At 39.7% G+C, this 15,431-nt stretch overlaps 1 protein-coding gene across 1 annotated transcript; it reads left to right on the top strand.

Moving 5' to 3' along the window:
• The first annotated feature begins 1,528 nt into the window (after positions 1–1,528).
• vwa10.2 (von Willebrand factor A domain containing 10, tandem duplicate 2) lies at positions 1,529–15,431 on the top strand. The gene is made up of 19 exons (XM_054779021.1): positions 1,529–1,548; positions 1,859–2,072; positions 2,737–2,941; positions 3,240–3,325; positions 3,401–3,494; positions 5,689–5,817; positions 7,411–7,597; positions 7,678–7,847; positions 7,972–8,084; positions 8,304–8,420; positions 10,486–10,662; positions 10,742–10,877; positions 10,968–11,120; positions 11,211–11,303; positions 11,395–11,504; positions 12,599–12,763; positions 13,311–13,634; positions 14,191–14,535; positions 15,423–15,431. Exons 1-19 carry the CDS (start codon positions 1,529–1,531, stop codon positions 15,429–15,431), a joined length of 2,847 nt encoding a protein of 948 aa, XP_054634996.1.

A 15,431-nucleotide genomic window follows, 5' to 3' on the forward strand; every position in this document is an offset into this window, starting at 1 on the left:
CGCCAGCCACAACCTTTACGCTCATATTGCCCAATATAGCAGATATAATCAGAGAAAATAATCAATTTAAGACATAAATAAAACTTGTGTTAGCTTGTCGTGGGTTACGGCCGCAACAGTAAACGATGTTATTATGATAATTCAGCCATCAAGTCTGGCGCTTGCATATTTCACTGAACTTTAAAGTAACATTACTGACACCTAGTGACCAGTGTAGAATACTACATATCACAATTGAATAAAATTTGAATCTTAATGCCTTATATTTGTATTTGAGTTAATTTAGCCAGCGTTGTGCTTGAAAATGCTTAATTTAGGCAAAAAAAAATGTAACCTTTGCTTAAATATGGATATTGTGAAACAGCATGATTTATTATTTACTACTGCACTACTATACTACCAAGGCTTGATCAACCTCCATTTCTACAGAACAGCTTAAAATAATTGACTCATTGTCCCTGAAATAGGCTTTTTCGTATAATTCTGAAATACACATTATTTTTCAGTTTTGGGTAATCTTACACCGCACTTCACCACTTACCTTTGGATTTCAAGCTAGTCATTGGACTTGAACGACTTGAATTTCAAAATTGGGGTGTTTTATATATATATATATATATATATATATATCAGTGCTTGTCTTATGTGGGCTCCAACTGCAATATGTGAACACAGTCCATTGACTTACTTGACACAGTAATTCATTCAAGTGATGATGATGTGTTCCTGGCAGTTATGTCTACAGGGCTCTGTGTAATGTGTCATAGGCCTACACATGTAATGTTTCATAGGCCTACACAGTGCAAAGTCTACACTATTGTGCGGCACCTGCTGATCACCAGTTCTTGTCAAACTTTCTGTTGGGAAATCATGGCCCAAAAGCAATAAGACAAGAGGTGGGCGTACTATTTAGTAAGCATTAGGTCAGGCTTGCTGTTCTGAATTACTAACAGCAACAACAAAGCATTATTAATAACCAATCTATAAGTTATTGTAAAGTTGCAACTGTGATTCATCACTCACTAACAAATACATGATGATAAAAACATAAGCAGAGGTCAAAATTTCAGATTCAAAGAGGACATGTGTCAGTTTTCATAATTATGACCCTGAAATACATAGAACATATGAATTATTTTTAATGTGTCCTCTTGTGACATGAGAGGGTCTGCGCAGGAAAAGGCATCAATGGAACACTATCATCAAGGATGTGTAACAACAAGACATGCAAGGGTGTGGGCGAGGGCGTTTGTTCTTTAACGCCATCATTCAAGCAACCTATAAGAGGGCAAACTCAGACTCACCAGCACACACACACACAGTCCGGCGGCTTGCCGATAACACAAGAAACACACAACCCTATCTACCTGTGTGCAAACTTTGGGAATTCACTCTACAGAGACCGAAGCGGTGCCAACTGCTGAATAAAACTGCACCTTTGTCAACGAGGAGAACATATAAGCAGAAGGTGAGGGCGGCTATAGTATTTGTTATCTACCTGTGATCACAGAGTTGGTTGTATTTGTGTATGACCGTATTATGTGAATTATTGTTTTTACAAATGGGAAATGCATAAATACATGTCTAACCGTGGTCTGTACGTTGATTCATTGTCCTCTTTATCCTCATTTGGCTCTTGCTTGAATTTTGTTCCCCAGGTAATCAAGTGTTTGTCTTCTTACTGCTTGGTTACACCTGCTTCACTGCTTGGAAACTTTCTGCGCTTCATCACATTTTTCTAACAAGTCATCACAGGTATTGGGGGGAGCATATATCATAGAATAATGATTAACAATACATGGACAGAGGTGTTTACACAAAGTTTGCATTTTGATCTCAGTCCTCCAGTCGTCATTACCATCATCATCATCATGAGCACCGGTTGCTCTGTCCTGCTCCTGTTGGCGGTGGTCGTCGTTCTCACAGGCCTCACACAATGTTTCCAAGCACTATTTGTGTTTGATGGCAACTCCACTACCCACCGCGACGTTACCCGAAAAGCAGTTCTCCGAAAAACGGCCGAGGTCTGCCAAGACATTGCTGCTGCAGATGGACGAGACTTCACTCTAACTGTAAGATACGTATATACACATTTATGCCTATCTCAATTCGATTATATGTCTAATATGTGCATATTAAATAGTCTTGCTGGGAGGTGTGGCAAACAGATATTCTTCAGCTGTATCTATTATGTACACACGCCTGTGCGTGATATCAAATTCAAGAATTGCGTCAAAACATTTGAAACATGATAATGCTAAATTTGACTTTGACACTTTCAGAGAGGTGGTTACACGTGGTCTGCGGGTTGTGCCAACGCCTTTGGAGACGGCTTATGCTAGTGGAATGAATATTCAATTCACAGGCAACATCTCTGGTGGACATTCCTGCGGTCAGCATGCCTGTTGAACGCTCCATCAACACTTGTGTGATAAAACGGCACCTTTTTGGAGTAGCCTTTTATTTTGGCCAGCCTAAGGCACACCTGGACAATAATCTTGGCAATTAACATTTTATGCCACACCTGTGAGGTGGATAGAGAGGCTGTGTTGTGAAATGAATCCTTCTCTGACAATCAAACTGAGCGTCATTATCTTTGTAAAGGCGTAATATTCAACTGATAGATGTACCTGATGCTGTGGCTAGCTGTGTACTTGACCCCTGATCCAGCTTCAGTTTTCAGTCTGTCCCCACAACACCACAAGCCTACTTCAAATATCTTCTTTTTGTCTTCAGATTGATGACAGTCTAACAGCTGAGCGAGTACAGGATGCATGTTCTTCAGAAAATTCCACCTCGCTCCTGTCCAGTGTCTTGTTCCATAGTTCCATTGCCAAAATGTACTTCAGTAATGCCAACGTGGATTTAGTGTCTGTGTTGAGTGACAAACACCATTTTGATGGCGAGGCCTTTCAGGAAGGACGAGACTTGATCACTCAAGGTACGCAACGTCTTCTTTTTGATCTGCACAAACGTAAACACAACAGTAGAAGTAGAGAATAGCAAAAGCCAAAGTTCGCAGTCTTTTTGGGTTTCTCTCAAACATTTGACAGACAGGTGAGAAAAAGTGCAAGGTGTGTGTGGTGTTGGTTATTATTAAAAACCCTATAAACTCTTTCTGGCAACACGTGGCCAGGAAACTGCGTAACTCTTATTGTGGTGTGGTCAAGTCCACATTGAGTTTGTGCGTTTTTTAGACATTTTCACCCGAACTCTCACTATTTTATTATGCTGGTAAGGTGTGTCTGCTGTAAAAGCCAGTGTCAAACAGGAAAACTTCATCGCAGGGCGCTGGACTCTTGGACGAGTATGTCATACTCTGCAGGTGAGTTGGAAAAGACACTAACTGGTTTAGTTTTGGAAGTTAGGCGCATGCGATGATGATGTTTTGTATTCCTAGGACTTCTACAGCCACAGTAACTGGGTGGAGTTGGGGAACACAGCTCCTTACAGTGTTTTGATCTCACCTGACCAACCTCTTGAGAATCTGGCAGGTAGGCTGTTGTAAGTGTGCCCATTCAAAGGGTATGCTTTTCACCGTTAGCGCTGATTTGTTGGAATGGCAGTGAATGCCTCAGTGAAATATGACACAAAGTACATTGTTACCTTATCTGTCACTTGCAAGGTGACAAGCATGCCGTAGTTTGTTTTCAAACCGGTCCAGATACAATGAGTCCCCTATAGAGGCATCAAAAAGTCAGCACGTAGCTTGGGTGTGTCACAGAGGACAAAATGGGTCAAAAGTGGAAAAATTTAAAATGTGGAAATTGAACGTAGAAATGAAATATCTGAATTCAAGGTCAAAAGTGCTTTTTTTTGTTTTAATGTTGCTCAACACTATCTGTGTAAGACCAATGTATCTTAAAGGGATAGTTCGGATTTTTTGACATGAAGTTGTACGACATCCCCATCAGCAGTGACTTACCCCACACTTTGTTCCGTGAGCAGAGCTCTGGTCGGATTTTGGTTAGGAGAAACGTAGTTCCGGTTAGTTTCTGGGGTCTCTTAAGTTAAGCGTTTTGCTTTTCAAAACAATATGCGTTCAAAAGAGTAATACATTTGCATCACAAAATCGTTGCTAATAAAAAAGTCAGAACTCTCAGTCGCTCGGCGTTATTTCCTCTCTGTTCGTATCACTACGCTTTCTCGCCTGTCCATTGTTGTGTGTGTGTGTGTGTGTTCCACGGTGTTTACACGCACGGGTTTCTCCGCTGTTGAACACATGCACAACAATGTACAGGCGAGAACGCATAGTGATACGAACAGAGAGGAAAATTTTAAAAATCCGAACTATGGCTTTAAGTAATATTTCTACTGAAGTCTGAAAAAATCTAAAAAAATAATCAAAACTAAAATTAAAAAAATAAATAATAAAAACAAACATATACAAAAAAATAAAACAAAAAATATTTAGCTTATTTTAAACATATCAGATTTCAGTATATTGTAGATGTTACTGAATGTAAGCAAATTGGTCTAAGATAAAAATGCCTGGTAAAAACCAAAGGATCTCTAGTCAACAAACGATTTTTAAGCTTACGTTTCTAATTTTTGTAGTGTGACTACACAAAGTAAATTTATTATGGATTAATGCACTTTAGCTCACTGATATAGATGTATACAGTGACGTGTTTGCCCCCTCACTTGGCTCAGTTAAGGTCAGTGTTCATGACTCCACCATAAGAAAGGCACTGGGCAAAACTCATCGCAAGTTATCGCAACCGCTTGATTGCAGTTGTTGCTGCAAAGGGTGGCCCAACCAGTTATTAGGTTTAGGGGACAATCACTTTTTCACACAGGGCCATGTAGGTTTGGATTTTTTTTCTCCCTTAATAATAAAAAGTTTCATTTAAGAACTGCATTTTGTGTTCAGTTGTGTTGTCATTGACTAATATTTCAATTAGTTTGATGATCTGAAACATTTAAGTGTGACAAACATGCGAAAAAATAACAACTCAGGAACGGGGCAAACACTTTTTCACACCACTGTATATGTATCTATAGTACAGGTATGGCAATGTGGTTATTCACCATGCAGTTTCTTAACTAATACTGTGCATATAAATGCTAATGTTGTTCACAAGTTATTTCAGTGCTGATAACATTTACATTAAAGATATTTTCATGCATGACAGTGTGGGATATGCAGAAATGAAGATTCAGAATATAATTTGTCATTTCAGTTAGCGGCTGTAGACTGCTAATGGTAAAAAACCTGGACACAGAGGATCGATGCTAAATACTCTTGTGTTATAAGGACTGAAATAAACAATGTTACTGACAAATTCAATTACAGAGTAGTTGGAGAGCTTTTGTAAAAACAGTTGGTAACCCCTGACTAAAGACATGTCATTTTTAATTGATCGCTCCTCTCGCAAGAAATTCATGAGCGCTGCCACCTTGCATAAAATAAGACGGGAGATATTCCACAAAGTAAAGGAAATTGAAGTAAAACTGCAGAATAGAAGTGATGAGACAAGAAAATGGGATGTAGCACAAATGAGGGCAGGCCAGCGGGGGCCAGGAGAAGGAGGGGGATTCATGCCCAAGTCCAGCAGAACATGAACGGCCTAGTGTGAGTATGCCCTAAGTGAAATTCAATCTCTTGTCTTATACTGATGTCAAATCTTGATATATACATTTTTGTTTCGATATGATTTTTCTGACATTCACCTAATTTGCTTGCAGGTCTTAACATTTCAACATGCAGAAACTGTACGGGACAAAGCTGTGATGACAACATTTTGCCTGACGTGCTGCAACAGGGGCTCCTCACCTCTGGCTACTTCAGCCTCTTCTCTCCAGAAAAACCGGAAGGTAACTGAGACTGTCTGTCGCTTTTGTGTTGTATAAATAATTCTCTGCATAATTAGCATAGCATGACACCGACTAACAACTACACTCACAGAGAAAATAATTAGCTGGGTAGATCATGCAAGATAGCAACACCAATGACAAAAGGTCATTTAACATGTGCATTCTCCTATACCAGTTTTAAAAATGCTTGGGATAAGCATGAACATTTTTTTTTTTTACCAATAAGACCATGAAGCCTTCCTGCAGGGGTCTCAAACGCAACTCAACTGGGGGCTACTTGAGGTAGACTCTGGGTGAGGCTGCGCCACGGCAAGTGTTCAGTCAACAAACAGGAGGTCATTAGTCATCATAACAGTGTGACTCACAGTGTCATAAATATCACTATAACCATCACACAGCAACATAACAAACACCAGGTAGATAACACATACATACACAGGGGGCAACTACTACTGTACTACTACTAGTGGAGGATTATAAATAACAACCATGTTAACTCTAAACATGTAACTTTAGCAGATTTTTGACAAAACAAGAGCGGCAAAGCATGCTTTTGGGTCTGGCGGGCTGCAAATGACAGCCCTGCCTTGCTGGATTACTAGCAGGCTTGATAACAACATTAACAAACCAAAGTCACCACCTGATGCATTGTCCCCAAAACAGGTCATCTGGGCTTTTTAAAAAACAATCGAGTACAGACAAGAATGCACTATGACTCCTAGGTAGTGATGTGCGGCTCAATAGTGAAATATCAATACTTCCGATACCAGATCTTTGGCTCTAAAATTGATTCTCAAATCAAAATATTGATACTTAAGTCTTTTGAGGTAATGTATCGCATATCATTAACTACAACACAGTGGAAAGTAACTAACGACTGACATCTTAAATTGATCTTAAAGGTTTCTTCTTGTAGTCGTTCTTAATAAGTAATAATTAATTTAAATGGTTGTATTATTTTACTTTTTTGTTTAAAACACCATTTTCTCATATTTTATACAATTTTGTTTTTTCTGTCGTTTCAGATTTGCTTGGCTATAGTGTCAATTATGCCGCTACCTCAATATATTACATTTTGATGTATTTTGTATTCTTTATTCTATGAGCTAAGCTAGGATTTGAAATACATTTATAAATTTACCAGACACATTAGGTGTGTTTTCCACATAGTATCAGATCAATTTTAGCGATACCAGTCTGAATTTTACTCAGTATCGTATCGAAAAGGAAATCAGTGGTATCGCAAACCACTACTCCTGGGAAGGTTTCCAACTTTGGCAAGGAATATTGGTCTTTTGATTCAGTACTTATCATATATCAATCAAAATGTATGGTTCTTACCTTGCTTTACCTGCATCGCATTGATTGCTCTTTAAAGTTTGAAGAAGATTGAGGAACTTCAACTTTAAAAGTAACTGAAGAAGAAACCTAGGTGCATTTGCAATCAGCAATTGGTTGTTCTCGTGTCAAAGTGATTAATTGATATCAGCAAGGTAACACAATGCTATATCCTATTAGCTGTAGTAGTCGGCATTATTGTGAATGTAGACTCCTGTGGTAGTACACAGTCTTGTTTTGTCTTTGTACTCTCAGGTAAATGCAGTCATGGAGGTCAATTTGACCAAACTAGTAAACAGGACCCTCTCGGAGGCATCAATAAGGATGACATTGGATCTAGCCATGGCTCACTTCATCATCAAGCAGCTGATTTGGCTGTAAATGCAACCTTGGAGCTCCTTGAGGACATCAGAATAGCAGTAGGAGACAAAAACTTCCTACGGTATGAAGCAATTACACCTTGGACCGATCAAGATAAAGATATCAAGATAAATATTAATATCTCTGTTTGAATTCCTGCAGCTTGATGGGCCTATCCCAGTCGTCCGCGCTATGTTTTGTCATCGACACCACAGGTAGTATGAGCGATGACATAGCTGAAGCCAAGAGAGTTTCCTTTGACATCATCGACAGTAAGAGGGGAACTGAGCAGGAGCCTTCAGCCTACATACTGGTGCCTTTCAATGACCCAGGTATACATTGTTGTTATAGAATGTAGCACATTCGGTGTCAAGTTATAGGCTAAATGACACCAAAATAAAATGCCACCTACAGTACTTTATACTGTGAATAGCAGGGCATTGTTCTCGTGTGCAGGGTTTGGGCCTCTGCTGATGACAACTGATGCAGACACATTCAAAGAAAGCATCAACAAGCTGACTGCCAGCGGAGGTGGCGACATCCCAGAGCTGTGCTTGTCTGGACTGCAGGTGTTTGCAGCACAATAAACCCTTTCAGTTTTTTGACGTTTTTTTTGACACAGTTTATTAAAGACAATTTCCTAAAGAGAGATTAGCCATTCAGGAGAACACAGAGACAAATTCTCATCGAATACCTCACACAGTGATTCAGAATTACAGTTTTCTTTTGTTCATCCAAGCAGTAGTAAGATTTGGACTTGTCGTGTCCTGAATGTTTCTGACTGACAGCTTGCCCTTACCGCGGCTCCTTCGTCCTCCGAGATATTTGTCTTCACTGATGCTCCTGCAAAAGATGCTGACTTGAAAAACACCATCACTGCCCTTATAGAGAGCACCAAGTCTGTGGTGAGTCATTTCCTCCCCCAATGTTGTATGCCAAGGTCACAGCAGGGATGGTCTTACACAAGGTGTGGTGCCGTTTGTCTTGTATTGTGTGTCTTTTCGGGTGGTCCGAGTGATTTGTAATGCTTTATGTAGGTTTGTCAAAAATAACATGTTACTGACGGTAACCAATTTATTGAATGAATTATGTTAAAATGAGTGTGATTAGCATAATTAACGCATGTTCATTAAGAGGATGCCAAGAAAAAGAAGACAATAATTCACTTCAGTTAAATATAAAAGTCTTCAATGTCTCTTAGTTCAACTTAATTATTTATTTATTCATGTTTGTGTTCTTATCTTTCATTTGTATGTGAAGTTCATGCATCCCTCTCCTTCTCCAGGATACGCTCTGATACTTTGCTGTAAAAGTCTGATCACCTCCTGATGGGTTTGGGTATATAATCTTCCATCTTGGCAGTCAAATTCATTCATTCATTCAGCTAAGCATAAAAATTATGGAAGAACACGAGGGAGGGACAAGCAACTTCCAGCTCACGCACACCTGACCCCTTCAGGATGCAGCGGTACTGCCATTTTAGAGCGGTACTGCCGTATACTTTATGTATCTCCAACTGGCAAACACGTCTCTCCGTTTGTCCTCGGAAACAAACACTTTCACAGTCTCACCACACTACCGCTAAGTGTATTCATGAACACTCAGGACGCCGAACATCACTCTTTATTATGCGTGCATGTGCGGTTTAAATACAAAGAATGACAAAGAAAACCAATAAGTGGATCTCCTTATCCGCATTAAAAAATGCTCGTAAATCCCAGAAAATAGAGTCAAAACATGTGAATTCAACTCAAATTAGGCGGTGTCTTTGAAAACCACCCCTCATTGATCATAATAACGCGGTTGAAGTGGGATTCAGTTGTTCTGCTACTATTAAAAAGACGAGTGTTCGGCAAATAGGTTTTCAGACGTGTGGTATCTTTTATCTTGATTTAAATTTTCAGTGCATTTGGAGGTGTTAATAAATGCAAATACTGTATATATAATCACATAATGTCATTTATCTTTCTGTTCATAAAATACAGTTGAAATTGGCATATAACCGCGAAATCAAGGTTTGAACATTGCTCCCTCACTCTATTGCAGGGGTCACCAACGTGGTGCCCGCGGGCACCAGGTAGCCCCCCACGACCACATGAGGTGCCCTCAAGCCTGCTTTTCATTCAGGTTTTCAGTTAATAATGTGAGAACACTAGAAAGAAATGTATTCTGAAACATAAAATGTGAATTGTGGATACCAGCATTTTGTGAATGTTTTGGTAAAACAAGCATATCTGATCTGTTTGGGTTGAAATAAGGTATGAAAATCATTTCTACAAAAATGAGTAGCTCGTGGCCATTTTCATTTTCTAAAAGTAGCTGTCACAAGAAAAAACGTTGGTGACCCCTGCTCTATTGTGTTTTTTCAAAAATGGAGTAAATTAATAAATGATCGCTTTTTCGTGGTTGCTACTATTAGTCAAAAATATTGAAAGACAAGATATACAGTCATGGAAAAAAATATTAGTCCACCCTTGTTTCTTAACCTTAATAACCAAAATCGCTCGTTCTTACATGAATAGCTTTAGCATTGTATTACCAAAAATGTAACTCTTATGAGCTATGTTGTCCAAACAAAGATACCTTTAGTTGTATCAGGCATTAAAATGAACTAGAAACTGAAGAAACAAGGTTGGTCTACTAAATGTTTCCATGACTGGATGTGAATGGATATATAGATTTTTCCTTTATGTGTATAGTTTTATGTACTGTATAGATAGATATTCACACTCTGTGCATGTGAATGGACAAATGAATGTTGACAGTTTCAGTGAATGTGAATGGATAAACTGATGTTTATATTTTGTGCTTATGTGAAAAGAAGTTTGATGTGACAAACAACTATGATGTCGCACATGGTTAAATAAAAGGTGGCTAATCTCAAAGTGTCTCTGCCCTTAAAATGTTTCAATGATGAATTTTTGTAATGAAACAGTATGTAAACTAGACACAGTATTCTTTTTTTTCCAGGTGACTTTCTTGTTGACGGACGTTCTGGCCAGGCGGCGCAAAAGAGCACTGAACCAAGCAGATGCTCAGCTGTACCGTGACCTCGCCCGGGCTTCTGGAGGTCAGGCCATTGAGGTCAGCAAGTCAGATCTCTCTATGGCTACGAGTGTTATAGAGGATTCCTCAGCCAGTGCCGTGGTAAGAGAAGAATCGAGGATGGAAAACCGTCAATATAGTACAGGATGACTAAAAATAGTTTATGATCTATCTCTTTCAGGTGACCCTTTTTCAAGTAGTGAGGAATCCTGGAAAGCCTGATAATTTTACATTTACAGTTGATGGTTCACTACAAAATATGACTGTTTATATAACAGGAACTCCATCTCTCACCTTTAACCTCACTAGCTCCACAGGTATACTGCATGGCGAGTCCTCCTACGAATCATCCGCCATAGAAGCACTGACAGTTTGTGCCGATTCAACAGTCCTTTCTTCCTTTGCAGGTGTATCTCAGAGCTCCAGTGAGTCTAGCGGACCTCTGGCATCTTTGAGTTTGGCAGGTAATCTACGACGACTGAGCCTCAACAGTGATAAAGATACAGGACTGTGGGAAATCAAAGTAGACTCCAATGACCCCTACTCAGTCAAGGTTATAGGTCAGTAATAGAATGGAAAGGTGACAGGTAAATTGTGTTATGAATATGCTTACCATTGTAAATATTTGTTTTTACCTATGCTGACATCAGGTCAAAGTTCAGTGAATTTTATCTACAACCTTGTGGAAGCCCATGAAGGAGTTCCTTCAGAATACTTTCTGAAGGAAAGTCGGCCTCTATCAGGTCAAATATATTCGGTTTCATCATTGCACTCTGTTTTCATGTCCTAGGAACTGTAAAAATGACATCTGACATTTCTTATGCCAATTTTCAGGTGGTAATACCAGCCTTTTGGTCACAGTGACAGGAGGTGACGCTGTGAAGGTTCCAGAGATCACACTGTACGACAGCTCAGGACCGACAGAGGTCAATGGGACAATGCAGGCATGTAGAATATTCTTCAACACAGCAGTGAAGATGAGCCAATAATTCCAAAAAGATTATACCCTTGCTCGACATTTTAATACTGGCTTCCATAAAAAGCTGGAAATTGTAATCTGTAGCATCCTGACCAAAATACCAGAAGACCTTGACCCCAACTAATGAAAAAAAAAAAATTCTTTAGCATGACATGGAGTGTATTGACGCAAATACAGTCATGGAAAAAGTGATTAGACCACCCTTGTTTCTTCAGTTTCTTGTTCATTTTAATGCTAAGCTACAATGTACAAGTACAATGCTATAGCTATTCATGTAAGAACTTAAGCGATTTTGGTTATTATCAAGAAAACAGTAGAAGTTGGTGGATATCAGCTTAAACTTTTATGAGCTATATTTGTTATCATCATTATATTTGTCCAAACAAATGTACCTTTAGTTGTATCAGGCATTAAAATTGATCAATAAACTGAAGAAACGAAGGTGGTGTAATCATTTTTCCATGACTATATAAATGTATATACTGTGTATATATATAATTGTGATCGATCACTCGTTCATTCATTCATTCAGGCTGTCTTATACTCAGGATCATATTATATTTGGACCTACAGAATACGTTATTTCAGAAAATTTGATGAAGATTGGTTGAACGTTCTCTTGAGTACTAACAAGATGCATGGATTCATTCTCTTTTGAAATGAATGCAATCAGAAAAAAATCAGTGGGGTTTTTGCATTCTCCTATGGCCATATCTCAAGCAGTTTGAAATTGTTTAAGAATTGCCGTAAAAACTTCAGAATTGCGCTTAACGGGAAACAAATTCTATACACCCAGGTGGTCAGGAGCCGTGGCACAATGTGGCCACAATGTCTATGTGACCACATTGAAAATGGCCCAACACCCAAATTGAGGTATTGAACTAGGCAAGTGAAGATGGTTGAATAATTTGTGGCATCTGTTGATATAACACTGGACTGCTAAAAGTCAATGTCCCCATCTCTACTTCTTAGTTTGATGCAGATTTCAATATTAATTGCAAATATCTGGTCGATATCTGATATCCTTTGACAATATCAGACTTGTCCTTTCCTCCGCAGTCATTAGGAGACGGTAACTTCCTGGTGACATTCAGTGAGATTCCAGCAGGTGACTTTGTGGTTCGAATGCGAGGAGAAGACAGCAGCTCATCATCAAGGTCAACTCCAGGCACCTTCCAGAGGCAGGCCTCTACTCAAATCAAGACTTCTAGCATCTCTGTGACTGTGAGCTCAAACACCTTCAGTTCTGAACTATTCATCTGTTTTCTATACCGCTCATCTGTTCAGTGTCACAGGGAGTGGAAGCTTATCTTATCTGACTTCAGGTGAAAGGCAGACTACACATTGGTAGCTGGCCTATCATAGGACACATATACTGTAGACAAACAACTTTTTACACTCACATTCACATCATCACTGGTTGGTTGATTGTGCCACTACACTACAAGTGACAGCTCTCAACCAAATAAAAGCAACTATTCACATTAACCCTCAAAACCCTCAAGACTCGCCTTGCATTCCTTTCTTAGGAATACAGTATTTCTGTTAAGAGAATGAGGGTGTGTTCTCACTGTTGCTCGGCATTGACATTGGATGCTTCCCCCTGTCATTTTAATACTGACCATGCATATGGTCTGTGCAGTTTATTCTGCTGAACTGACCAAATGGCACCACATTTTTGTTTGTTTGTTTGGACTGAGACCATCTCTTCCTCTTCATGCGGTCTTGGTCTTGGTTGATGCACACTTTCACACTGTTTGAACTTTTCCAGGCCCAGGCCAACAGCACCAACATTGAACCAGGCTCTACTGTCTCCATCCCTTTCACTGTCGCCACAACAAGTGGTGGAGTCCTCAATGAAACAGCAACCGGGACTTTCACAGTGCGTGCCACCAATGACCGGAGCTTTGATTCCGCATCACCCAGCTCTGTTACCATAGAAGAAGGCAATGGTGGGAAAGCCAACGGCACAGTGACTCTGACCGCTCCTGACAGTGCGACATCAGGATCAGACGTAACGCTTACAATTGAGGCTGAAGATGCAGCTGCCACCGATAATAACTATGTTGTCCTGAGGTTTTCAGTTGCTGCTAAGGTAAGAGTCTGATAGTGTTTAATATTCTTACATTCTACAAGCTGGCTACAAATAAATTGGAACCTCTTTGGCTCAGTCACAAATCCGGAGATTGGTCTGGCCAAGACAAGGTCCATGATCTGTTGATCCTCCATCCACACCTTCACTGACTTTGATTTGAATCAAGGCACATGCAGTTCCAGTTCTGCTGGAAGAAAATTTCCGCAACTCTTCAAGTGAAGTGCTTCATGCAACACATCCAGATCAGTGAAGGTGTGAATGGAGGACCACCAAATCACAGACCTGATCTCCACTAAAAACCTATGGAATGTGATGAAGAGGAAATTGGACGGTCACATGCCATCAAATGAAGTCAAACTGCTTGAATTTCTGTGCCCATTACGTCACCCAACAAATAAATGCTCTGAACATTTTTATTTGGAATTGGAATAATGTTGTCAGTAATTATAAGATATTGTCCATTATTGAAAATTATTTTTCTTCCATATATCATACATATTTATTATGTATATAATATACTTGAAGGCTTGATCACTCCTCTCCTCTCTGTCTTCAGGTAACTGATGTCAACGGACCATTGTGCCAGGAGGTCAGTACATCCACCAACTGTCCCTCCTCTTCATCACTCTGCGACTCCTCCCAATGGGAGTTTGTGGCCAATGTGACTGACGGCGTCAATGGGACAGGCATTGAAAGCGTCACCATCCGTGAAGGGAACGGCACCCTCAACACGAGCACAGTGGTTGGACCAGGGGGCGAGAACGTCACCGTGGCCTCTTATAAGGCCTCCTGCTGTGCATACAGAGTGCAGCTGTCTGCTGTGGACAACGTGGGGAATGTGGGCTTTTGTGTGGGCCAGGCAAAACAGTCCACCACAGTTGCACCTGTTACTACAGCTAACGTAACCGTGAATGCTACGTCCACTGGGGGGCACACTATGTGCATGTCATATTGTCTCTGGATTACTGTTGTGGTACTCCCACTTTGGAAATAAAATGAGTGCAGGGAATTATATATGCAGCATATATACTGTATCTATATATGTATATAGATATATATAGATACAGTATATATATAGATGAAAATGATAATTATTAATTAGGGCACATGAACCAGCTACTTTGAACATTTACATCTGTATTTCACTTTCTTTAGCAGTAAGGAAATCAAATTATATTCTGTTGTGATTCTTGATTGACTGTATTGATTTGTATTGTATTATTCTCGCTGTAGCTCAGCTGGCCAATTATAGATGATATACTCAATGGAAAACCAGTCGGAAGTTTTATTGTACTGTTATATTGTACAATGTCAATGTCAATACCAGGGGTGTCACAAGACACAAGACAAAGCGATACGTGTGATTAGATACATGAGAACGAGACAGGATAACATCACGTTACTTTTAAGAAAAGTACAATAAAAAATCTAAAAAAATAGGGCAAAATTGTGCAATCTAGTAATTTAATTTCTACTACGGTACCTTGCATTGCTCCTCACAAAGCTACACTCTTCTGCACTCTGTGTGTATGATACTGGCCCCGCCTCCACCCACTGAGACAAAGAGACTGTATGACTGACAAAAGGGCTCTCTCCGTTAATGCCGTTGTTCTAAGGTACAAATGTGCCCAGGTGCTGAAACCAATGCACAGAGTGAACTCTCTTCCTTGGAGGCGAAAGACAAGGGAAACAGACATGCATGCACATGGCAATATATTTAGACCGGCAAAATGCTCAAGTTCATTTTCATTTGTTGTGTGATTAATAATTTATTTTTCATCGTTCCAGTGCCAATGA

This window comes from Dunckerocampus dactyliophorus, chromosome 6, assembly GCF_027744805.1.
Source record: "Dunckerocampus dactyliophorus isolate RoL2022-P2 chromosome 6, RoL_Ddac_1.1, whole genome shotgun sequence".
Classification (NCBI taxonomy): domain Eukaryota; kingdom Metazoa; phylum Chordata; class Actinopteri; order Syngnathiformes; family Syngnathidae; genus Dunckerocampus; species Dunckerocampus dactyliophorus.